This window comes from Oryx dammah, unplaced genomic scaffold (genome assembly GCF_014754425.2).
Source record: "Oryx dammah isolate SB20612 unplaced genomic scaffold, SCBI_Odam_1.1 HiC_scaffold_22, whole genome shotgun sequence".
Taxonomy (NCBI): Eukaryota; Metazoa; Chordata; class Mammalia; order Artiodactyla; family Bovidae; genus Oryx; species Oryx dammah.
In genome coordinates this window covers 15,058,468-15,085,592 of record NW_024070206.1, presented here as the reverse complement: position 1 = coordinate 15,085,592, position 27,125 = coordinate 15,058,468, and the positions used below count along the sequence as shown (strand labels likewise).

Genomic DNA, 27,125 nt, shown 5'->3' with positions numbered 1-27,125 from the left:
CATATTTGTGTAACATGGAAGGCTGATGTATTTGTCTATGGGTAATATGCCTCTAAAGCTAGTATTCAATGCAACAGGATTTAAAATCCAATGTATATTCTCATTATAAACCTGAATAGCAATTTAACTAATCGGTGGTTCATTTGAGATGTCTATATTTGTCACTCACAATCCAAACAGCTGTAGTCATTGGTTGGAAGGCACAGTCTCTGTGGAGACATCAATATGCAAAAAAGGGCAAGACCTAAAATCTTTCTGTTAACTTTCCACCCAGCTGTTAAGTGCATTTGTGAAATTAGAGTTGACTTATAAGTGCATTATAATGCTTTAAAATGTAGTGTTTAAAAAAATCAATATGGTTAGGGAAGTGTACTAATTAAGACAGCATCCGAGCAATTACAAAGTCAGTATTATGTCAACATACATTTTTATTACCCTGAGTCTAGTATTTATCTAAGACAGAGACCTCCCAACTTCCTATTAAATATGTCCTTCCCAAATTACCAGCTAAAATCAATCAATACCTTCTCCTTGAATTCTGTGGTTCAAGAACTGAATAAAATGTAGTACGGGGTAAACTCGGAAGTAAGAAATAATAGCAAATTCTCTATTTCAAATGAAAACTGCTTTTGGTACAGCTACAAACCTTACTTAAGGAGCAGGTGAGATAATCCCCTTGTACCTCTATCCCCAAAGAAGCTAGAACAGAAAACTGAAGTAGGTGAAGGAAAGAAATTTTAATACTCAAGTAATCTGGCATAGTAGTGGATCTCTGGGAAATAATGTCTACTGAGCGATTATAAAAAGTGAATGTTTTTATTTAAATGAAGGCTTGACTATCACAGTAACTGAGAGTCACAGACAAAAGGGTATTCAGTAGTGTTATTTCCGGCCACACAGATTGTACATGAGGATAGCCATCTTCAAGATCAAATAATGTGCCCCGATGTGTGAACCTTGTAACAAGTTTTAACATTCTGATTCTAGGACATATATTTATATCAAGAAGTGAATTCTACATCAAGTATAAGTTAAAGTGATTCTTGAACACCTTTGCACTGGTAAGAAAATGATGTTAAATTCCAAAAATTTACTAAGCTGTTAAAGAAATCTTTTTTAAGTTAAAGTACATCTACGCAATGTGTAGGACTACTTAACTTGTCATAAATTTAAAGGCAAATCACACTGCTTAATATCCAACAAGTAAAAGGCAAGATAAAAAATGAAAAGTTTATAAAAATGAAAAATCCAAGGGGAAAAATTAAATCAGTCTCACTCAAGAGCAGATTTGCAAATAAATTTTGATTCAGTTTATTTTAGGAAGTAGGAGAACCAGTAGGCAGCTTGTCTTTTGGAAACAGCAGTAAGACGTTCCTATAGGTAAAACACACACACAAGTGAAGATTTATAACATTTTACCTGTATGGTCCTCCAATTTCTACCATCAGCCGCTGAAACACCTCCACTTAGAGGCCCACAGTTTAAAGGACCTCACCCTAAACGCATCACCTCCTAAGCCCACACAGCGCACATTCTCCATTACATGCACTTAGACATCTCGATGTCCTCCCTGACCCACGGTTCTACTTCACCCCTGACCCAACGTTCTACTTCACCCCTGACCCAACCGTCTATCAAGTCATGTTGACACTACTAGAACCTGATTTTCTTCTTCCCTACTGCCCAAAATCCCAGATCATCCTACCATTATCATTCATCAAATACTTTCTTTGAAAGTATGGTCAAACCTGACAACTTTGTTTGATAGCCTGGATTCTCACTGGAGGGAGAATTGCACTTACTATTACGGGTGAGTCAGCCTGGATATTACTTTCCTTCAGAGATGACAGTTAATGAAGAGTCACAGGAGTGACAATAAAAGATAAAACTCTTAGCTTAAGAGCTGGAATTTGACTATGAATATCTGCCCCAGAATACTGATCCTATAAACCAGAAAAACAGCAGTGATCACTGCGTTTTAACATATTGATATTTTTTTTAAAAAAACTAAGACAGTATTAAATATTATTTAACATTGATCTTGAAGCGATCTTTAAGATATTTGTTCTCATGTAGAATCTAGGTAGCCAGAAAGTAAAACATGTACAAAGGCTTGAGAAGAAGGGGGGCTTCCCTGGTGGCTCAGTTGTAAAGAATTTGTCTTCCAATGCAGGAGACACAGGTTCGATCTGTGACGGGGAAGAGCCCACATGCCTCAGAGCAACTAAGCCCGTGCGCCAGCGCCCACGAGCCCCCACTACTGAAGGCCACAAGCCACAGAGCCTGTGCTCCACAAGAGAAGCACCACAATGAGAAGCCCTCTCACCAGAACCAGAGGGTAGCCCCTGCTCACCACAACTAGAGAAAGCTCACACAGCGATGAAGACCCAGCACAGCCAAAAATAAATAAATATATGAATAAAATTACTTAGAGAAAAGAAAAAGAAGAGAAGAAGTGAGTATATGATCACATGAAAAATAAATAGCTAAAGACTCACCGGAAGGCTTGATTCAGAATTTGATAATGAAAATGTTCTGGTGCCAATCCTATGACCACAGCATTAGGATCGCTTGTCTGTATTCCTAAAAATGTGAAGAAAAAATTACTGAAAAATGCAATTAACAGTAATGTCACAATTTATAATAAAGCAGTTTTAGTCAACCAAGTCCAATTTTTTGTTGTAGCAATAATCTGAAGTTTAAGAGATTATCCTGTCCACTATACTTTGGAAGTATGAGCTATACTTAAAAGAAAAAAAGGTCTCCTCGTAGTTTTGTATATTACTTTTGCAGTCTTACAGCTACTGAGTAACTAGAAGATCTGAACTAAAACTTGTAACCTGAGGTTCTCAAACAAGTAACAATTTGTAACTTCAAAAAGCTTTACTCATTAAAATCAGTCAGAACAGCCACAGTTCTCTATGAGCTATCAGATCAATAGCAACTGATGAGGGACTGGAAAGCTAAGAGGCAAAGAAAATTAGACTTTCTGAGCCAACATAGCGGAGGCACACACAGTCATGATAAACATGGAATGCACTGTAGATCCTACAGCTTTCTACACCATACCTAATCCACGTTTAGTTCCACAAATATCATTCTATAATGAAAACATGCTTTAAGGCCTTGGTACCTGATAACGAGACTTTAGATACAAGAACCAAACGAGGGTATTCACCATCACAGTTATTAAAACTCTGATTGAAGGGTCAGTGCATTATTCATATGCCGATTCCGATTTGCCTCTCTTATTGCCTGCCTTTAAGCATTCTCATGATCAATTCTACCAAAATGTGAGAAGAAGTAGTTAGAAAGAGCAGATAGTCAAGATTTTCAATTCCCTCCTAACTGGCAGCCACGAGTACTGAGTAACTGGTTGCACCTTGTTGAAGGGAGAAAATAAAATCAATGGCTAGAGTTAAAAGCTGAAGTTTTTGTATTCTTTTTATTTTCTCCATCTACTACTAGCTAAGATATTCAATATTAGCCAAGATATTTCCATTCCCTTCAAAAACCCATCGACTCTGGGTATTTCCATGTTGCCAGTTCAGTCTTACACTAAATAACAAAGATTTCTTCCAGACCAGGGATTCTGCTTAGATGTGCCAACTCCAGCTCACTGCTGCACAACCAGAATCTTTCTTCAAGTAAAGTAAAAGGTCTGGATAAAAAACTTTTGCAGTACTTCAGCTGGCCCAGAAATATAAATATACTAATTACAGAATGTATGTGTCATTATTTTTGGCAGCCCAGTTTCTGAATATCATTTTCATAACCGGGGAATCCACTAGCTCATAAGGCTTGGTGAGGAGCAGATCTCACCTTCTCTCGAGGGGGTGAAAACACTGCCTACTTTTATTTCCAGCCCCTCTGCAGCTATGGGTACTGGCCTGAGACAGAGGTTCTGCCAATCAAAAGCGCCCACCCTGGGCTCTACAATGGAAGCTAGGAACATAAAGCAACTTGGAGAATGCCACTGGAAACTCTGAGGCAGGAGGGCAAGCTGGACCTTCCAATCTCCAGTGCCACTGGGGTCAGCAAGCCAGCTGCAGAGGTCAGTGTGCAGAGGCACACTGGGGATGTCCAATCAGTTCTGCACGCGAGGTGCTGCATACTGCTGCTTGGGGCCCAGCCCCAGAGACTTACCCCCAGCCCCACACTGGGCAGTTAGTTCTATAGGCCACCCAAACAGTCTTTTTTGTTGTTGCAGACATATTAATGATATTAAAAAATAGAAAGACTAGCTCATAATGAGTCCTGATATATCCATCACCCTGCTTTAGGAGTCACCAATATTTTGCCTTTTCATACTGTTCATGGGGTTCTCAAGGCAAGAATACTGAAGTGGTTTGCCATTCTCTTCTCCAGTGGACCACATTCTGTCAGACCTCTCCACCATGACCCACCCATCTTGGGTGGCCCCACAGGGCATGGCTTAGTTTCATTGAGTTAGACAAGGCTGTGGTCCTAGTGTGATTAGATTGACTAGTTTTCTGTGATTATGGTTTCAGTGTGTCTGCCCTCTGATGCTCTCTTGCAACAGTACTTTGGCCACCTCATGTGAAGAGTCGACTCATTGGAAAAGACTCTGATGCTGGGAGGGGTTGGGGGCAGGAGGAAAAGGGGATGACAGAGGATGAGATGGCTGGATGGCATCACCAACTTGATGGACGTGAGTCTGAGTGAACTCCGAGAGATGGTGATGGACAGGGAGGCCTGGCGTGCTGTGATTCATGGGGTCGCAAAGAGTCGGACATGACTGAGCGACTGAACTGAACTGAACATTTTGCCAATTGTATCTATGATTCTCTACATTTTCTAAAGTCTTTGAAAAGTAAATCCCAGATATCCATCATCTCACCCCTTCATATTTCAGTATATATTGTTAACTGATAAAGACCTAAAAAAAAACTTTAACATTATACTATCAAAGTTAATGATAATATTTTTACTCATTTATTTTTGGCTGCACTGGGTCTTCATCGCTGTGTGTGGGCCTTTCTGTAGTTGTAGAGAGCAGGGGCTGCTCTCCAGTTGTGCTGTGTTCTTACTGAGGTGGCGTCTCTTGAGAAGCACGGGCTCTGGGGCGCATGGGCTTCACTAGTTGCTGTTCCCGGGATCGAGAGCACAGGCTCAACAGCTGTGGCCCACAGGCTTAGTTGCCCCATGGTATGTGGGATCTACCTGGATCAGGGATCGAACCTGTGTATCCTGCATTGGCGGGTGGAGTCTTTACCACTGAGCCACTAGGGAAGCCCAGTTATAATTCTTATTAATCACTCAATACCTAGTCCACATTTGAATCTCTCCAAATGTCTCAAAAACGTCTTTTTATATCTGATATGTAATTGACACCCAAAAAGGTCTGTATATAGTATTTCATTGTTATCCTTTACTTCTCATTCTACAGTAGCAGTCTTCTGTCAATCTTATCTACTAAAGCACCTGATCTTGGAAAAAGTCCTACTTTCTGGATTCGACTGGTTGCTTATGATTATCATTTAATTTGTTCCTTTACTCTTTATTATTTCATATAAACCAGTAACTGGATCTAGAGGTTTTGTAAGTTCACATTCAATTACTAAGCAAGGTTATTTCATAGGTGATGCTATCAACGTTCTATTGTATCACATCACGAAGCACAAGGGATCTGGCTGTTCCTCATCTAGTGATGCTAAGACTGATCAGCTGATTCAAGTGGTGTCAGCATGATCCCTCCATTCTGAACCTCCTCATCAATTCTTCACCTACTGTGTTTAAAATCTGTTGACACTGTTGCCTATTTCACTAGGGTTTGGCAAATGTGATTTTCTAATTCTGCCATTCTTTCTGCATTTACTAGCTAGAACTCTTCTATAAAGAACTTATTCTCATCAAATGTTTAGTTACTCTAAAATACAGTTAAAATAGGAAAGGCAGGATAAATCCTTGTTTCATTTGCCAATTTTCAGAATGAGTTACTGCCCTAACAACCTCCAATAGTGACCAATGAGTTTTGTGGGGTTGACTATCATTTTAATCATTTTGTATATAAGGTGTGTTGCAATCTATTACAAGCATTATTCTTTTTCATGCTCAAATTATCCCTTCAAATTGGCTTCACTGTCCTTTAGCCAAGACTTTATTAGTTTTCAATAATTTCCTTGCTAAAAATTAAGTTATCCCAGACTCATGCAATCCCTGTGGACCTAGAATCTCCCATTTCTTCACAGAACTAAAGTAGGAAATCATAGTAGACACTATAGTTTAACCACAGGGTTTCATTGCTTCTACGCCTTTTTAGTAGATCTAGATAGTATGTATTTTTTAAAAGAACAAGGGAATTGATCATAATATTTTTAATTCAAAATTAACACACACCTTATTTGATTTTTATATTTGTATTTTTTTTTTCACTTACACTTAAAGTCTGGAGTACTAATAATACTAGCATAACTACCACTTTATCGTGTAATGTACCCAGAATTATAAAATAATATCAACACTACTAATAAACACTAAGACTATTGAACGCAGTTTTAGGTTTCTTTGCAGTTCTTTTATCCTTCAATTTATCCCCTATGTATGAACTATCAGAATACTGTATTTTAAAGTCATGTAAAGTAATTCTTTGAGTGGTTATGTCATCAACTTTATATACAGTTCATTTGTTTCTGTTTTTGGTTTTTAAGGATTGGCTTGTTTTTTAACTTTTTGTCTTTTAAATATGTAGAATATTCACCTGGTTCCAATATCAAAACTAGATAATAACGTACTTCTTTTTAGAGAGATCACATCTCCTCTTCCTGCCCTCCCCCTTTAGATAACCATTTTTACTAGTTTTTCACTTATCTTCCTTCAGCTTCCTTTCACGAATATAAGACAAATACATTCATAGCCATAGCCATTTCCCTCTCATTTTCTTACACAGAAAATCTGTAAGGTGCTCTAAACCTTACTTTTTTCACTTACTATATCCTATGAAGATCACTCTTATCAGGAGATAGAATTCGTTATCACTTACCTTTCAGCTACAAAGCATTCCTTCCATTTTGTGGAAATACCCTAGTTGTAATTAGTCTCTTCCAATGAACATTTCGTTTGTTTCCAATCTTCTAAGGTCATAATGAGGTCCAAATAAGGTCATAATGACCCACCTTACTCATAAGCCCTCATACATATTTGTCACTGCATCTAGCAGCTGCAGGCCTATAATAGGCAGTACTGCTTCCCATGCAGGTTTGAGAGCTTCTGCCAACTTCTTCTCCAAAGGAGCTGTGCCATTTTATATTCCATCAGATCTTTTAATAAATTTATTTTCATTTAATTCAGCCAAAGCTGATTCCTGTTTCTTGCAAATAATAATTGACTGATACACAGTTATATTTCCTGGTAATATAAGTGTTGAGGTTCTGCATTTGTCCATGCATAGGTTTCCCAATTATTATTTATAAATCTATAACACGGCTTTATAATGATGAATTTATAATTTATACTTATTTTGTCAATATTGTGTACTTCACTCTATCATCTATAAAAAGAAGCAATATGGCAAAGCTTCATAACACTAGGATATTTTTCCAGAGTTTAGGCTTTTTCCAAGAGAAAAGTTTTATTTTTCCTTGGTTGAAAATATTTCATGGTCATTGCAAAAGCTTCACACTATATAGAATGACATCTATCTTTAAACATGTTGATATTGGTTTATCTTTTCTAGTCAAATTAATACAGTGGCTCCAGGAATGAGGACAGGAATGCTCAGAGAAATCTTGACTTGTGCTTTTTCAAACTGTGGGCCATGATCCGTCAGTAGATGTGAAACTAATCTGAATGGCTCTAAGCAGCATGAAAATTACACAAGTAAACCAAACAGAAAATGGGCTTCCCGGGTAAAGGGCGGTAAAGATGGTAAAGGATGCCTCAGATGGTAAAGAATTTGCCTGAAACGCAAGAGACCTGGGTTCGATCCCTGAGTTGCGAAGTTGCGAAATGAGAGAAGGGAATGGATACCAATTCCAGTATTCTTGCCTGGAGAATTTCGTGGACAGAGGAGGCTGGTAGGGTAGTCCATATGGTTACAAAGAGTCCTGAGTGACTAACACTTTCACTTTTCAAACTAAATAGAAAACAGAGTACATGTCACACAGTAAGAGTAAGTATTATTTAACATGTACAGGTACACATACATATGTCCTGAATTTCTATGTAATGTGTTTCACTTACTGTGGATGGCAGTCAAAACAGGTTTGAGAAACACTGTATCTGTTGACTATTTCAGTAAGAGGAAATCTGAATAAATGCTTCCAAACATCCAGTTTTAAGAGTGACTTATAAGCAGATATGAAGAGCTAATTGTTAAATCTTTCCAAATGCCTCCTACCTTTAAAATCGGGTAGAGCCCGATCATCAACCAGCAGCATGGGTCGGACTTGCTTCTGCTCTACCAAGTTTCTGGCGGCAGTCAGAGATGTGAATATTTCATCTTCAGAGATATCAAACTCCAGTTTTTTCAATCTTTCCAAGAGGTCTTGCTTGCTCTCTTTGGTTGTGTTGGTCACAAACCTAACCATTACAGAAGTGGCACGTAACCTAGAAAAGTACAGTTCAGGTGTCAACAGGCAGTTTTCCCATTCTAGCCCCATAAAACCTAACTTGGTAGCCCTTGCCAAAGGTCAAAAAATGAAAGGCAAGTCACTGAGTGTCTTTATGGCCAATAGGTTTATAACCTGTCCAAAACTGCTTAGAGCTTATCCATACCCTGTGGACCGCTTTATCTACAAAGGCTATAAAGACTACCTTTTCAAGAACCTTCTATACTTTTAACTGAATTTCACTACCAGGTTTTAAGCAGAGAAGTGAAAACAAAGACCCAAAGCTGAGTAACTACTGTACTCACAGAATGAGGTGAAAGTTATCTTGAGATTATCTACCTAGTGTAACCTTCTGAAGGAGAGAAAACTCAGCCCTACAGGATAATGACTGGGCTCAGCTGTACACAGTTGGCAGCTATAGGGCTGAGACACGAACTCTGGCCTGCATTCTGGACAGGGTCTGACCCCCTATGCTAAGAGACAGAGGACATCTCAAGAGTTCTTTCTTCTGAGCCAATTAGACACTGGCTAAGCCCTAATGTGCTACTAAGTTTACAAACAGAAACTACTTGGAGAAAGAAACATGTCATTTTTATAGACAGACTAGAATGTGTTTTCTCCTTTAACTATGTACATATAGGATTTTGTATGTAAAATTTCATACAAAATTTCATAATCTGCTTTTGATTTCATAATCTACTTTTGATTTCATAATCTACTTCTTGGAACCTAAACTGGCAATCAGGTATCAGAGAAAGAATTTATAGTAGTCCAGCTTTAATTAAAAAAAAATTTTTTTTCCTGGTCCTACACAATGATGTGGTCCCTCACCTAGAGCCAGACATCCTGGAGTGTGAAGTCAAGTGGGCCTCAGGAAGCAATACTACAAACAAGGGTAGTGGTGGTGATGGAATTCCAGCTGAGCTATTTCAAATCCTAAAATATGATGCTGTTAAAGTGCTGCATTCAGTATTTCAGCAAAATTGGAAAACTCAGCAGTGGCCATAGGACTGGAAAAGGTCAATTTTCATTCCAATCCCAAAGAAGGGCAATGCCAAAGAATGTTCAACTACCACACAATTGTGCTCATTTCACACGCTAGCAAGGTAATGCTCAAAATCTTTCAAGCTAGGCTTCAACAGTACGTGAACTGAGAACTTCCAGATGTATAAACTGTATTCAGAAAAAGCAGAGTAACCAGAGGTCAAATTGCCAACATTCGCTGGATCATAGAGAAAGCAAAAACATCTACTTCTGCTTCACTGACTACACTAAAGCCTTTGAATATGTGGATCACAACAAACTGTAGAACATTCTTAAAGAGATGGGAATACCAGACCACATGACCTGCCTCTTGAGAAATCTGTATGCAGGTCAGGAAGCACCAGTTCTTTAAAAAAAAAAAGAAGCAACATTTAGAACCAGACATGGAACACGGACTGGTTCAAAACTGGGAAAGGAGCGTGACAAGGCTATATATTGTCACCCTGCTTATTTAATTTGTACATCATGCGAAATGCTGGGCTGGATAAATCACAAGCTGGAATCAAGAGTGCCAGGAGAAATATCAACAATCTCACATATGCAGATGACATTACACTACCCTAATGGCAAAAAGTGAAGAGGAACTAAAGAGCTGCTTGATGAGGGTGAAAGAGGAAAGTGAAAAAGATAGCTTGAAACTCAATATTTGAAATAATAAGATCATGGCATCTGGTCCCATCACTTCATGGCAAATAGATGGGGAAAAAGCGGAAACAGTGGCAGATTTTCTTTTCTTGGGCTCCAAGATCACTGCAGATAGTGACTGCAGCCATGAAATTAAAAGATGCTTGCTCCTTGGAAGAAAAGCAATGACAAACCTAGACAGCATATTAAAAAGCAGAAACATTGCTTTGCCGACAAAGGTCCATATAGTCAAAGCTATGATATTTTCCAGTAGTCATGTATGAATGTGAGAGTTGGACCATAAAGAAGGCTGAATGTCAAAGAATTGATGTTTTCGAATTTTGGTGCTGGAGAAGACTCCTGAAAGTCCCTTGGATAGCAAGGAGATCAAACCAGTCAATCCTATAAGAAATCAACCCTGAATATTCATTGAAGGACTAATGCTAAAGCTGAAGTTCCAATACTTTGGCCACCTGATATGAAGAGCTGACTCACTAGAAAAGACTCTGATGCTGGGAAAGACTGAGAGCAGGGGGAGAAGGGGGCAACAGAGGATAAGATGGTTGAATGGCATCACAGACTCAATGCACATGAATTTGAGCAAACTCCAGGAGATAGTGAAGGACAGGTATGGTGCAGTCCACAAGATTTGCAAAGTCAGAGACGAGTTACCAACTGAACAACAACAGCGTTTTAATCTAAAACTAATTTTAATTGACCTACAATTAAAATTTTGATATCAATACCCTGTTGGGCTTCCCAGGTGGCACAGTGGTAAAGAATCCATCTGCCAATGCAGGAGATGCAAGAGACGTGGGTCTCATCCTTGGGCTGGGAAGATCCCCTGGAGTAGGAAATGGCAACCCAGCCCCGTATTCTTGCCTGGGAAATTCCACGGACAGAGGAGCCTGGCGGGCTACCGTCTACAAGGACGCAAAGAGTTGGACATGACTGAGCGCTCACGCACGCCATGCACACCATATATTTTATGCCTGCCCCGAACAGACGAAAGGCATAAAAGCACTGTCCATAATTTAAAATAAGCCAGAAAACAAAACAAGAGATTTTTAAGCATTTACTCAAAGAGCATTCAATACCTTTATATGATTAAATATTTCATTATAATCATGATTCTCTCTATAATACCTGTGTGGTGGCTTTGCCTAAAAACACACTAAATTTAAGTGCTTAAGATCTCTCAAAAGAAATTGAACACTTTAATATAACTATCATCTGAAAAATGAACAAGTGTAAGTACTGAAATGATCATATTATTTCTAACAAGAACTTAAAAACAACCTTTCTTTTTGCTAGTCGCTCAACCTCCCTAAAGCTATTTGTTTCCATAGAAACCAAAACTGGCAGTGACAGTATATGATCTCTCTGGGGTGATGACCCGCCTGTGCCAGTGAGAGGACAATTTGTAGGCTCTGGCCCCTGCAGAATGGCAGGCTCACAGGTTACAGATGTACATAGAGATGTCATTCATTATTTACCAGAAATTAGATTTTTCTATCCATCCAGACCAGAAAGCTCATCTCTGAAGCTGTACAAGCACTTGTCCAACAGGAGAGCAAACTGATAAACAGGTAACCTTTTCCCTAGAAAGCCTGAGAAAGACCATGGCAAGGAGTCAAGAGAAAGTCCCACTCTCCAACTGATTTAATTTGGGCCTTAAACAACACGTTGCTGTCTGCCTGTAAAAGAACACCACGACTCCCAGTTACATCAATAGCTTGCAACTGATGCCTACCAGATCTAATCTCACACTTGCTGAAGCCCCACATGGAAAGAACACCAAGTCGGTGCTGCTCTCTTGCCACAATACCTGGCACTGATACTAGTCATGAGATTCCCTGAATAAGAGCAGACTGTGAAGGTTGTAAGGTGTAAAATGATAAAGCACTACATGCTAAGTACTGCTGACTTTAAATCCGCCTCTAAATTATTTTAAGATAAGATGCTAAATAACATTACTAGTTCTGCCATGCATGCGTGCTCAGTCGTGTCCAGCTCTGTCCGACCCCATGGACTTCAGCCCACCAGGCTCCTCAGTCCACGGAAGGTTCCAAGCAAGAATACTGGAGTGTGTTGCCATTTCCTTCTGCAGGGGATTGACTCAGGGATCAAACCCACATCTCTTGTGTCTCCTGCGCCGGCAGGTGGATTCTTTATCACTGAGCCTCTGAGGAAGTCCTAGTTCTACTGTCCTGAGGAGTATTTTCTCCAGGATACTCAGAAACAAATATTTATGTTCAGTTCACTTTAACAGGCTTTTCTATAATATACATTTTTTATCTAGACTTTTGGTAAGCAATGCATCAGAAATATAAGACAATCTTCAACCTTCAAAAGCATTAAATTTAGTTAATGGAGATAATTCTAAAATTTCAAGTCCCTTAATTAAATTTGATTTGAGCAGCTGCACACTCAGTGCTAGATCTTAGCTGAAGGAGGAGTGGGCAGAACTATGCCTTTCTGTATGTGTGTGTTTCATTCTGTGATTCCAAGATTCATCTGCGATTTTTCCAGTGCTACTTATTCCACATTTTCCAATCTCAAGCTTTCATTCCCAAATTTACATTACTTAGAAAAAAGACACACATGAAGAGCAAAAAGACAGACCAAAAGGCCGAACCTAACAAAAGGTTTGGAGAACAATTTGTGGAAGACACAACAATGCATCCGTTTTCCAGCTAAGCCCAAGGCAGTTCCTGTATCTGCGGTAAATCGGTGAAATGCCAACTTAAGGCCATCCATTCAGCTAATGGTCTGCCTTGGTGAAATGGCACTTACAAACATATTTGTCAGCTGAACGTGGAGGATAGCTTGCCTTTTAAGAGCTTCCTGTGCGCCTGGCACAGCTGCATCTTCAATGTGAAGTGTGCCACTGAGATCGACCAAAACAGCTTTTAATGCACGGCGTGCTGCCATCCTTCATTCCCTAGGAGAGAGCAAATGAAATTAAAAATACAGTTTAGGAAACAATGGACAATTAAAACCTGGTAAGACTTCAAAATAGCACTCGTATCTAGAAAGATACTGCTTAATGTTAAGCTGCTTCTCTTGTAGAAAAGAAATGTTTTTTAAAAATCAAAAATCCAAATTTCACTCATAAAAGTTTTCTTAAGTCTTAAGGGAAATGTTAAAAGAGGGCTTACATTTACTTCAGATTTCTTGAAATAATTCTTCATGGAGCAATTCATTCATCTATTTTTATGTGTGAGAAAATGTACTCTGAAGAATGGGTGGATGGCAGGAAGCCCTAAATCACTGGCAAAATCTTTTTCCGCTCTGGCTATGTACCATGAAAATGTTCTAATCGCCAATCTTCACTGTTATATCCTGAAGTGGCATATACAGCCAAAGAGCTACTAGTATTTGTAGATCAGTGAGGAGGATATTTCAAGTTATACGGCAATTTTAGTCAGGAAAAATTTTCCTTATGCTATAATGTCCCATTTCCCTTTTGCATATATCTCCTTTAAAGTATGTTTATTATGAGTTATATCATATAGACAGTGGAATATAATGGGAATACCAAGTTTCAGTATCAAGATAACGGTTTAAAGATAATAAGGGAGAGGTAGGAATTGTATGGAATCTAAAGACAAAAGGATAGGACTGCCTGCATTTTTAGTTGTTTAAACAATTTTTTTTCCATTTTTTTGTTATAATAAAATATTTCAGACATACAAAAGGTATCAAGAATAATACAATCCCTTTTATCCTTCATTCAACTTCAAAAATAGAACATCATCGGCAGAGCTGGAGCCCTCTGTGTACCCCTCAGATCTGAGTCCACTTCTTTCCCGCCCCAAAGTTACTACTTTCCTGATTTTGAAGTGCTGACAGCTTAGTTTTACTGTTCTTCTATGTACACTTCATGACTTGCTTTACCATTCCACATTGCTTGTGAGATGTAGCCATGTTAACACATGCAGATATAGGTCATTTTCACTGCTGTGTATTATTCTATTGTGTGAAAACACAATTTATCTTTCTCTTCTCCTGACCATGAAGGCTAAGGCAGCTCTGCACGTATTACAGTGAAGGGTGCCTCTGTGAACATCCTTGTGTGTGTCTCCTAGTGGCCACGTGTGTGAACATTTCTGAGGTCTTGCTGGGTCTGAGGGTGTGTGCTCATTTCACCCTCCCAGGATGTTGCCAAGCTGCCCCATTCCTCGTGTCTTCAAAGGCGAATGTGTACTGAACACTTACTGTGTCAGGCCCTGAAGAGACAGCAGAGCTGGAAGAGCCATCTTCTTTAAAGTGAGAAGCAGATGGGAAAGCGGGTAAGAACCCGGGGATGATACAAGTAGTCAGGAAGAGCTCTCAGGTGGTTGACTGCATCCCTGGGACACAGGTGGATGGGGGCACATCTCTCTCTCCTAGCTAGCTCCCTCAGACATGCACTGTGAGAGCTTGGGTCACCGGGCCTGGGTGTTGGTCCTGGGTCTGCCTCAAATTCATTGTGTGACTTTGGCCACATGCCTTCTCTGGTCCTGAGTTTCTCCTCAATATGTGGGGCAGGGAGGCAAGAGGAAGCCTCAAGCTTTACTGCCTACAGCTGGGCAATGTGGGATGAAGGTATCAGTGTAACACGTACACAGCCCTCTACCCCAATTTCGTCTTCTCTCACGTCTTCTGTAGCCTGCCAATCCCTGCTGGGTCTGTCTCCCAAAGCTGCCAGGAGTATGCCAGGCTGTCCAGCATTACCCTGTTAAATGCTGGTCCCCCTTAGGGGTAGTGCTGTCAGCAGGCAGAGGGATGGCAAAGGTGACTCCTGAATTCCCTCCAGCTTCTAGGTATTAGCTCCTTAGCTCCTCTTATTTTCCAGACCCCTCCTACTCCATGTCAGCCATCTCTGCACACAAGGAATAAACATAAAAAATAAACCCCGAGTGACCCCAGAACTGCAGTCAGTTGCTGGCCAGTGGCGGCAGCCGCTGATCAAGGAGCACTGAGGACTGCCACTGGGCAAACTGGAGAAAAGTGCATTTCCCACGTGGCCAGCTGTCAGCATGTCCGGACCTGAGGCGGACGCAGAGGCAGGAAGGCGCAGAGATGGTGTGCCGGCTGGGCCCAGGGACCTGTCAGCCAGGACGGCTCCAGGCCTGCCCTGTTCCTTCCCAAACCCGATCAGGGCTTCCCTCAGGGAGCTGGAACCTGGGTCCCAAGTGAGGGAGATGCAGAAGGCAGGGAAAGCAGCACCAGGGGTAATGGTGAGGTAGGTCCAGGGTTCAGGAGCAGCTGCCTACCCTTGGGGAAGAGCATTCATCATCCCAAGCCTCCACTTCCTCATCTATATAAGGGGAAACACACTTGTGAAGACCCTGCAGGGCTGAGAGGGTTCACTGAGTTAAGGAGAATGCCTGGCAGTGATAAACATAATCCAGGAACATAATCCATGTGTCTTGTTCTTTCCCACTCATCTGTCTAACAGGTACTTCCCTCCACCTGCCCACCCACCCCACCCCAGGCATGGCCTAAGTGAGAAGTGACTGGGAGGAATTCACAGAGAAAGAAAGAACAGCTCCCATTTACCGGATACTATAGGTGATCTGCGCTCTGCTAAACGCTCTGTAGTCTTTACTATGTCACTGAAAGTTCTCAGCAATCCGAGAGGAAGAGATTGAGAAGTTACTAACTTGCTCAAGCTGAGTTTTGACTTTGAATCATGTTAATGGTTTATGTATTCAAATTTAAATTAAGCCAGCCCTAAAATGGAATTCAAACAAACTACAGACAACTTCTGTAGAGTGCTGACTCCAGCCCTGCCATAGGATATACTCAAAGGACAAAAGAACTGCAAGAAAATCTTGAACTTAGCAGGCTTGTTGTTGGTAATGGTAGTGGAATGAGTTCCAAAATAATTCCGTGTGTACTGTAGGACTGAGTAAATCAGTACGTACTGTTGATGTTTAGAAAAAAATCAGGGCTATCAAATGGAAGACAAGAGCTATAAACATGAAATGGGAGGACAGGAAGAACCCTGTTGTGTGGTTTAGAATTAGAGGTGTCATTATGAATTCGTGATTTAAAAATATTTACATATTTCTTAGCACTCTCCACTAAAAGGAACAAGAAGCAACAAGACTCCAATAGTTATGACCACAGCTAATGTGCACTAAACAAAGCAGGGCTGGGGCAGCGAAAATACAAGGCAAGTCTGGAAGATAATGTTTTACCAGGTCACAGGGGGACAAAAAGGACAAGGGAACCAGGGGATTCAACTGACCAAATCTGGGGCAATCTGAGCACCAAAAAGAAAAAGATAGCAGAAATGAGGAGCACATAATACAGCCACTGGGTGAAAAGTTGTTAGGGAATAGTAGTTAACCCTTGAACAATGCGGGGATTAATTTATGCATAACTTACAGTTCACCCTCCACATCCAGGGTTCCTCCACATCCTTGGATTCAACCAACCACCAACTGTCTAGCACTGTAATATCTACTACTGAAAAATATCCAATTATATGGACCCATGCAGTTCAAACCTACACTGTTCAAGGATGTTTAATCAATCAGGCTCAAATAATCACCCACAAATTAAGGTTCTCCATTAACTACAAATGAGATACTTTCCAGATACTTTTACAGTGGAGAAAATGGCCAAATAACCCCAGCATGAGGAACTCCGCCCATGGCAAAGGTCATGAGGAAGGAGGCTTCTGCATACGCAAAGGTGGATCGAGCCTCAGGAAACCCCCTGTTCCCAAGCATCTACCCCCAAAACAAGAGTCTATCTACTTTACTGTTTCATGTTCTCACCTATACCTCTGACTTTACGGGGGGCTGGCCCCCATTACCTCTCTCGGAGAAGGAGTTAACTTACAGCTCCAAGTCAATAAAAATTCCTGGGCGTGACAAAAGTGTTTCAACTTACGAACTCCTCTGAAGGTTATCTAGCCTGCCTGTACAGGTTCGTCTGGCCACATGTGATTGTTTGCAGCTTCCCAACTGTGAGGCACGAGATGTTTTAAACTTACTAAAGGCAGATTCTTTTGGGAAGTTAGAAATTATTCGTATAGTGGGTTGGTTAGGAATTATATTGGTGAAGGGTTTTTCATTTGTTGTGCCAATAATTGCTGCTAATTCCCTGCCCTGGGTGTGACAAGGGTGTCTCAGGTCAAACCTCTCTGCCAGCAGACTAGCTTGTGTGACAGGATTATCCATACTCCTGCCACTACACACATGATTGTTTACTACCTCTCAACCATAAACAGCACAGAGAGTTTGGAGTATTTTGAAAGTCTTAATTAGCATAGGGCTTTTTCTCATTGTTGAGTCAATGATTGCCGCCAGGCCTCCATATCCTTAGGCACCTGGGAATATATTAATCAATGTATTTGGAATGTAGAAAAAGAAATATAGTAGTTTTTGATGTTAGCAATACTAGACTTTTTGAGTTAATGAATTTTCTCTTTTGTTAAGGTCACTGTACTTTGTTATAAATCACTGTGTCCTTGCTATGTAAAAATGTAACTTTATCAGTATCTTAAGACTAAATAGATCTTTAGGGGAACATTGGTGAAGGGTTTTTATTTGTTGGGCTGATGTTTGCTGCTAAATCTCCATATTCCCTGCCCTTATAATGAATATAAGTAGCATACAGGAGAAATAAGTATTAACCTTTAGGATTAATCATGTTAACCTCAGGTTAAATAAATTCCTTTCTTGATTGTAACCCACTACACCCTCACCCTATAGGAATGCAATTTTATTTGGAGGGTGGTGCCTGGTTTAAGAAAAAACACCCTTGGAAAAATAAGTTTTTTGGTTATCAGAAAGAAAAGGTCTTAAAATGTCAGCAGGTCTCATGGCCAGAAGATGATGTAAAACCCCTAAGACCTTTTTTTTATACATTTATGTGAAGCACCTGATTTTGATAAAGGTCAGGACTGCTGATCCCCACGTGACTCTGTATTCATCCCTATGTATAACAAAAGGTATATAAGCAAACCTGAAAAATAAAGAAATGGGATCAGTTTCTGGAAAGACTGATTCTCCTGTGTCGTTTCTTTCTTGCTCCCCATTTTTCTGGCTGAATTTCCATCTGGTACGTGGGTACTCACCAAGCCTGCTAATTTTGCCTGGGCTTCTAAGATCGGACCAGGGAGGCCTCAGTGCCTCCTCTCCTTCGGGAGAACGGAAAGATGCCGTGGCCTATGTAAGTGGTGATTGGTATTCCATGTAAACCAAGTTATTCAGCCTCTTTTTCTCCGCTGATTTTCCAATCTCTCTCTATATCTGTAATTAAATAAGTTTTTTCCTAGGACGCCGATTCCATCCCCACCTTCAAATCACCCTGGATCCACCGGGGCTGGACCCCAGCACTTAACCAAATGATTAAATTAACACCCTTAATAATGGGAGAAACTGACATTACATGCTTCCTGGGAAGACCTCTGTAGTAGTTCTGCCTTTGCAGAATTTCTGCCAAAAATGTTTAACACAAATCAATCATGGCAATTCCAAATTCTATAAAACTGGCTTGAACTTTTCAAAAAAAAAAATCAATATCATAAAAGACAAAGAAGAGACTGGGGAACTGTTTCAAATTAAAGATATGTGGAGAGACATGACAAATAAGTGCAATGCATGAGAGAGACATAAAACAAATAGAGCAAAATATTAACAATTAGAAAATTGTGGTGAAAGGTATATGGCTTTCATTGTACTATTTTTTTTTTTTTACAAATTTTCAACTTCTGGAGGGAAATAAATTTTAAAAAGATCTCTTTTAAAAATAGGCTGAAGGCACAAGATGTTTTCATATCTAATAATAATCGTAATACAAAAATGAAAGTTGTATGTTTAGCCAGCCCCTAGTTTAAGATTAGAAAGAACACTGCTAATACTGCCGAGCCTCCTATATGAGCCCCTTTAGTTACATTTCCTTCCTACCTCCCAGAAGCAATTAACATAATGAATTTTGTGATAATAATTTTCTTGCTTTTCTTAATATTTTTACTTGTCACACAGCTTTAAATTAATGTCTTTTAACTCTATAAAATGAAATCATAATTTTTCAGCTTTCACATTTTGCTCAACGTTGTATTTCTGAAATTGATCCACATTGATGCCTGTCATTTTCCATCAAAACAAACACCAAATTTCCCCACTGGGATTCTGACTAGAACTGCACTGGATCTATACAGCAGTGTTGAGAGAACTGAAATCCCCACTATACTGAGCCATGGAACTTCTTTAAGATGATAAAAGAGTATTCGCTGCTGCTGCTGCTAAGTCACTTCAGTCATGTCCGACTCTGTGCAACCCCTACAGATAGCCAACATTAGACTTATCAGTAATATACTTATAAGTATATAACTTATACTTCATACTATGATATCATGTATCAGTAATAAACTAAAAACAATGAGACAGGGAAAGACACAAGGATGTTACTTCCACCACTTCTAGTTAACATTGTGAATGATAACTCAGCTAATGCAATACAAGAAAAAGGTATAAGGATTGGAAAGAAGAAACAAAACTAACATTATTCATGATGAGTTGATTGTATATACAAAAATTCAGGAGTCTAAAACAAAGTAAAAAAGAGTAGCAATTAATACTGGAAAATCACTATGTCACAAACAACTAGAAAACTAATTTTAAAAAAGGTATCACTTACAGTAGTGTCAGAAAATATAGTTACCAGAAAGTCTAACAAGAGTCACTTCCACGGCAAAATTACAAAACCTCAATGAAAGACACAAAGAATGTTTTCCATGTTATGTCCATGTTATAAATAGCCTTGAAAATGTGAAATAAATCCATAGCATTCCATTGAAAAAAAAAAAAAAAAGAAAGACACAAAGAAGACTTAAATATATAGACATATCTTTTAAAGGACTGAATATTATTTAAGCTTTCCTTTTTATTTATTATTTTATTTTATTTTTTTAAGCTTTCCTTTTTAATGACCAGGAGATTTAAAGCAATTCCAATCAAAATCCCACAAGGGTTCTGTGGAACTTGATAAGCTGATTCTAAAACACACACCAGTACAAATAGCCAAGATACTTCAGCCAAGATTGAAGAGAAAGAAGATGGGAGCCTTGCTTTTCCTAATATCCAGACAATTAATGAGGTCTTGTAACTAATTAAGATGTTGTGGTATTAGCAAATAAAGAGACAAACTGATCAATGGAACAGAATAGAGAAGCAAAAAAATGACCCTTTTTGGGTCCTAACCCCAACCAGTGTGGAAGCTTGATATATGACAGAGATAGTATTTCAGATCAGTGAAGAAAGAAAAATGACTATCTATAGCAGAAGAAAAATGAAATTAGACTCCTATATCACACTACATGTGATGCAGTGTGTCCCAAATGACTCCATAGTAAAGACTATGCCTGCCAATGCAGGAGACGCGGCTAGAGACTCAGGTTTGAGCCCTGGGTTGGGAAGATTCCCTGAAGAAGGAAATGGCAACCCAATTCAGTATTCTCGCCTGGAAAATCCCATGGACAGAGAGGACTAAAGGGCTACAGCCCAGGGGATCACGAAGAGTAGGACACAACTTAGCAACTGGGCGTGCATCATCATACTACAGACACATTTTCCCCCCCAAGATTAAACAACTACATGTTTAAGGGAAAACTGTAAAACTTTTAGATAGGAGAGTATCTTCATGATCTGAGGGTAGGAATGGCTTTCTTGAGATAGAAAAGCATAAAGGAATAAAGGAAAAAACAGATATTTCAACAGTACTGTGAAAAGAGAAAGAGAATAGAAATATACAGAGTGAAAAACAGATTCGCAACACATGTCACAAAGGATCAGAGTCCAGGAAATATAAGCTATCAATATTAAGAAAAAGATAAACACTTAATAGCATAAGTGTTAATAGCATAAAAAATGGCATAAGATCTCAATATACCCTTTACAAAACAGCAAATCTGAAATGAATTATACAGTGGAAGTGACAAATAGATTCAAGGGATTAGATCTGATAGGCAGAGTGCCTGAATAACTATGGACAGAGATTCATGACATTGTACAGGAGGAAGGGATCAAGACCATCCCCAAGAAAAAGAAATGCAAAAAGGCAAAACGGTTGTCTGATGAGGCCTTACAAATAGCTATGAATAGAAGAGAAGCAAGGCAAGGGAGAAAAGGAAAGATATGCCCATTTGAATGCAGAGTTCCAAAGAATAGCAAGGAGAGATAAGAAAGCCCTTCTCAGCGATCAATGCAAAGAAATAGAGGAAAACAATAGAATGGGAAAGTCTAGAGATCTCTTCAAGAAAATTAGAGATACCAAGGGAACATTTCACAGAAAGATGAGCACAATAAAGGACAGAAATGGTATGGACCTAACAGAAGCAGAAGATATTAAGAAGAGGTGGCAAGAATACACAGAAGAACTGTACAAAAAAGACCTTCACGACCCAGATAACCACAATGGTGTGATCACCAGCCTAGAGCCAGCCATCCTGGAATGCGAAGTCAAGTGGGCCCTAGGAAGCATCACTACGAACAAAGCTAACGGAGGTGATAGAATTCCAGAGCTATTTCAAATCCTAAAAGATGATGCTGTGAAAGTGCTGCACTCAATATGCCAGCAAATTTGGAAAACTCAACAGTGGCCACAGGACTGGAGAAGGTCAATTTTCATTCCAATCCAAAGAAAGGCAATGCCAAAGAATGCTCAAACTACCACACAATTGTACTCATCTCACACGCTAGCAAAGTAATGCTCAAAATTCTCCAAGCCAGGCTTCAACAGTATGTGAACCGTGAACTTCCAGATGTTCAATCTGGTTTTAGAAAAGGCAGAGGAACCTGAGATCAAATTGCCAACATCCGCTGGATCATCGAAAAAGCAAGAGTTCCAGAAAAACATCTACTTCTTCTTTATTGACTATGCCAAAGCCTTTGACTGTGTGGACCACAAGAAACTCTGGAAAACTCTTTAAGAGATGGGAATACCAGATCACCTGACCTGCCTCCTGAGAAATCTGTAGGCAGGTCAGGAAGCAACAGTTAGAACTGGACACGGAACAACAGACTGGTTCCAAACTGGGAAAGAAGTACATCAAGGCTGTATATTGTCACCCTGCTTATTTAACTTATATACAGAGTACATCATGAGAAACGCTGGGCTGGATGAAGCACAAGTTGGAATCAAGATTGCCAGGAGAAATATCAGTAACCTCAGATATGCAGATGACACCACCCTTATGGCAGAAAGCGAAGAACTAAAGAGCCTCTTGATGAAAGTGAAAGAGGAGTGAAAAAGTTGGCTTAAAGCTCAACATTCAGAAGACGAAGATCACGGCATCTGGTCCCATCACTTCATGGGAAATAGATGGGGAAACAGTGGAAAGTGTCAGACTTTATTTTTGGGGGCTCCAAAATCACTGCAGATGGTGACTGCAGCCATGAAATTAAAAGATGCTTACTCCTTGGATGCAAAGTTATGACCAACCTAGACAGCATATTAAAAAGCAGAGACATTACTTTGTCAACAAAGGTCCATCTAGTCAAAGCTATGGTTTTTCCAGTAGTCATGTATGGATGTGAGAGTTGGACTATAAAGAAAGTTGAGCACAGAAGAATTGATGCTTTTGAACTGTGGTGTTGGAGAAGACTTTTGAGAGTCCCTTGGACTGCAAGGAGATCCAACCAGTCCATCCTAAAGGAAATCAGTCCTGAATATTCATTGGAAGGACTGATGCTAAAGCTGAAACTCCAATACTTTGGCTACCTGATACAAAGAACTGACTCATTTGAAAAGACCCTGATGCTGGGAAAGATTGAAGGCAGGAAGGGAAGGGGATGACAGAAGATGAGATGATTGGATGGTATCACTGACTTAATGGACAGGAGTTTGAGTAAACTCTGGGAGTTGGTGATGGACAGGGAGGCCTGGAATTCTGCAGTCCATGGGGTCGCAGAGAGTCCCACATGACTGAGCGACTGAATGGAACTGAACTGAATAATCATCAACATATCCTTTACAAAAGAACACATAAACAAATGAAGATTTTTTAAAAACTCATTGGTAACCAAGGATATGCAAATTTAAAGCAGAATGAGATGACTGCAACAACAAAAAGACAGGCAAAATTTAAGTCAGAAAACATCAAAGGTTTTCAAAAGCATCTCCCTTTTTTGGCTAAGTGAGAGAATAAACCAAACACTCATTTAGGAACCAATGTGGCATCACCATACTCTATTACCCAGCAGTTCCACTCCCAGGTATTAAATCCTAGAGATTTTTTCACACTCTGCCTTTAGATAAATGTCCAAAGCAGCACTGTGCAATAACCAGGTACTGGAAACAATACAAATGTCTATCAACAGCAGAATGGACAAATAAATTGTCGTGTATTCAAACACAGAATGCAAAAGGAGGTGGAAATGAATGACTACATCATCCTAGGTAACTCTCCAAAATCTTCCATAGAGTGAAAGAAGCAAGTCACAAAAGAATACATGCCGTATTATGGCATACACAGGTGATAAAACTACGAGGAGGGAATGATTAAGGCAAGAGTGACAGACAGTGATTCTTGCAGGGGCTGGGCAGGAGATGCAAACCAGGAGCACAAGGGTGCCTCTAAGGTCTTCTTGACCCAGACAGTGAGTACACATTTTTTTAAAATTATTTAAAACTGATGTGTTTTGCGTACTCTTGTGTAGATGACGTATTTCGCAATAAAAACTAGTCTTGCTATGTTTTAGTCATTTCTCATACATTTAATAGTCATAAAAAACTAAAATTTTCCAATTAATGTACATCAGTATAACAGCCCTCATCAAGTATTTTAAAATAAACCTCTGGTTCTGTCTTTCATAATGAATCTGCAAGAGGAGGGGTGGTTAAGGGGGAGAGTGCAGAGGTAATAAAAGATATTATGAGCTCTGGTTAATCAAGATTCCATTGCAAAATCCTTTCTTTTATAACAGTCCTCATCAGTTCAGTTGCTCAGTCATGTCCATATGTTATTCTATTTCTGATCTTTACTGTGACCTTGAAATGGAGCATTACATCAATAACAGCACCAACTATAAACCTGCCTGAGAGGGGAAGAAGCAACTTGTTAGGCAAAAGACTAGCTTGTTCCAAGTGACTCTATTTAGACGTGTGACAGTTAAAGGATTCTTTAAAATACACTGCATCACTAAAGGTAAGGCTATGGTAAATCAACCCTGAATATTCATTGGAAGGACTATTGCTGAAGCTCCAATACTTTGGCCACCTGGAGCAAAGAGCTGAATCACTGGAAAAGACCCTTAGGCTGGGAAAGATTGAAGACAAAAGGAGAAGTGGGTGAGGATGAGATGGTTAGATAGCATCACCAACTCAACTGACATGAACTTGAAAAAACACTGGGAGGACAGAGGAGCCTGGCATGCTATACAGTCCATGGGGTCACAGAGTTCCACACGACTTAGCGACTGAACAACAAATCCCAACTACAAGTTAGTACTTGATAAACTGCAAGATCTTAGTATCACTCCAGAAAACTGCAAAGCCTTCAAAGGTGGTCCTTGTTTCTTATGTAAGTCCATGTCCCACCATCTCCCATGGCTTGAACAAGTTATGTGATAGATACTTTAAAAGAATCATAATCAATTGATACTGGTACATATTCGATGCAAAGAAGAAAGGTAAAAATTCTCTCTCATCCCCAAAAGAACTTTCAAGATACTTCAGAGAATATCTCCCCCTGAATATCCCTGGGGCTTCTCAACCCAAGTTCTTGTTATCCTCCAGAAGCTACTCATCCTGCGACCCTTATGCGTGAATGGCAGCACCATCAACGTAGATTTAACCACCAGACTGTCTCAAGCCTTCCTCCCAATCAGTCAAAGGCCAAATCATACCACTGCTACCTCCTGTACAGTCTTAAATCCACTCACTTCCTTTCACTGTTACCCAAATTATCTTGGCTTTTGAAATCATCATCTCTCATCTAGACTATACCAACAACTTTATGTCGTCTTTGCTTGGAATCATCTTCCTATTTCTAGCTCTTATAACTGGAATGATTCCACGAACAGGGCTCTTTCTGCATTAACTCAACCGCGATCCCCTCCTCCTTCTCCTGAGGACAGATCACGCACCCTCCACCAGCGCGAGGTTCAGCGCCTGGCAAACGCCAGACAGACGGGAAGGGACGCGGGCTTCGAAATACAGTCCAGGGGCAAGTTCCAAGGAACGACCAACGCCCCAGAGCCGCTCACCAAGAGCTAGCAGGCCGGGCGGAAGCGCTGCTGGGCGGCGCCGCATCGAAGGCTGTCCCGGCCGAGAGGGCTGGGCGAGCCTCACCCAGCGAGCGCGCGGGTTGGTGCGGGCGCCAGGAGGGTGGCGGCCTAGAGATGCCACCGCTTATGTCCTCAGCTTCCTCACAAAGAAAGGAAGCCCCCAGACGGGCGGGCACTCGCCCGTTCCACAGCGGCTCCTCACCGGGCTCGCAGAGCCGTTCTCAGCAAAGGCGAAGGCCCGGCTAGCGGAGAAATCAGCTCGGCCGTGCCCCTCCACCGCGTCCTTGGCCGGGACGCCCAGAGCGCCGGGGAAGCGTCCTGACGACGCCGGAAACAGGACCTGGGCTGCGGCGGAAGTCCCGCCTCCCCGCAAACGTTTCCGCCCCGTCCGCCCTGGGTTATTTTCCCGTTTCCTTTGCGAGCTAACCGGTCTAGTGCTACCTCGTTACCCTGTAACAGAGTAAGTGGTTGCTGCTGCTGCTGCTGCTGCTGCTAAGTCGCTTCAGTCGTGTCCGACTCTGTGCGACCCCATAGACGGCAGCCCACCAGGCTCCCGCATCCCTGGGATTCTCCAGGCAAGAACACTGGAGTGGGTTGCCATTTCCCTCTCCAATGCATGAAAGTTAAACGTGAAAGTGAAGTCGCTCAGTCGTGTCCGACTCTTAGCGACCCCATGGACTGCAGCCCACCAGGCTCCTCCGTCCATGAAATTTTCCAGGCAAGAGTAATGGAGTGGGGTGCCATTGCCTTCTCCCGAGTAAGTGGTTATCGAGACCTAATCCCTTTAAGTGGGGGCCCTGCTGGGCTTGAATTAAGCAGGAAAAACAAAAACTTCTTTTGTCCAGTAGGCAATTTCTCTTTCCACAGCAGTGTTGTCAAACCAAGTTATTATTACCTTTCTTTGCGCCGTTGTCGCTTACTCTGCCACGTCAGTGAGACAGCCTTCACAACAGAGCAAAAAGAGGGGTTGGGGGAAGGGGTCGTGACTTTACTTGAAATGCCAGCAGACCGAGAATGTGGCTGACTGGGGTCCCAAAGAACTGTTTTACCTGAATTAGAATTCAGGCTTATTTTACTCTGAAAGGAGAGGGGATGTGGGCTGTTGTGAACTTATTGGTGCCTCGGGAGACCCCAAAAGGGGATGCGATAATCCTTTGTTGTTTCAGTCAGGTCATCAGTTCAGTTCAATCGCTCAGTCGAGTCCGACTCTGCGACCCCATGAATCGCAGCACGCCAGGCCTCTCTGTCCATCACCATCTCCTGGAGTTCACCCAGACTCACGTCCATCGAGTCGGTGATGCCATCTAGCCATCTCATCCTCTGTCGTCCCCTTCTCCTCCTGCCCCCAATCCCTCCCAGCATCAGAGTCTTTTCCAATGAGTCAACTCTTCGCATGAGGTGGCCAAAGTATTGGAGTTTCAGCTTCAGCATCAGTCCTTTCAGTGAACGCCCAGGACTGATCTCCTTTAGGATGGACTGGTAGGATCTCCTTGCAGTCCAAGGGACTCTCAAGGGTCCTCCAACACCACAGTTCAAAAGCATCAATTCTTCGGCGCTCAGCTTTCTTCACAGTCCAACTCTCACATCAGGTCATCATGTTCCTGTAAACCTCCAACTTGAGACAAATGTTATTCTCTGTTATGCAACTTTTTAT

General features: G+C 40.8%; 1 protein-coding gene across 2 annotated transcripts in view; it reads right to left on the bottom strand.

Annotated features, from left to right (window-relative positions):
* Positions 1 to 25,815, bottom strand: part of HDHD2 (haloacid dehalogenase like hydrolase domain containing 2) — a 47,055-nt gene extending 21,240 nt beyond the window's left edge. The window contains exons 1-4 of one of the 2 annotated variants that reach the window (XM_040264530.1): positions 25,674 to 25,815; positions 13,072 to 13,182; positions 8,360 to 8,568; positions 2,499 to 2,583 (exon numbers count right to left, since the gene is read on the bottom strand). In XM_040264530.1, the coding sequence (XP_040120464.1) occupies positions 2,499 to 2,583; positions 8,360 to 8,568; positions 13,072 to 13,172 (395 nt within the window). In that variant the 5' untranslated portion in view covers positions 13,173 to 13,182; positions 25,674 to 25,815. Of the gene's footprint in view, positions 1 to 2,498; positions 2,584 to 8,359; positions 8,569 to 13,071; positions 13,183 to 25,330 lie in introns of both variants that reach the window. The other variant, XM_040264531.1, reaches the window with a different exon arrangement.
* Positions 25,816 to 27,125: the final 1,310 nt, after the last annotated feature.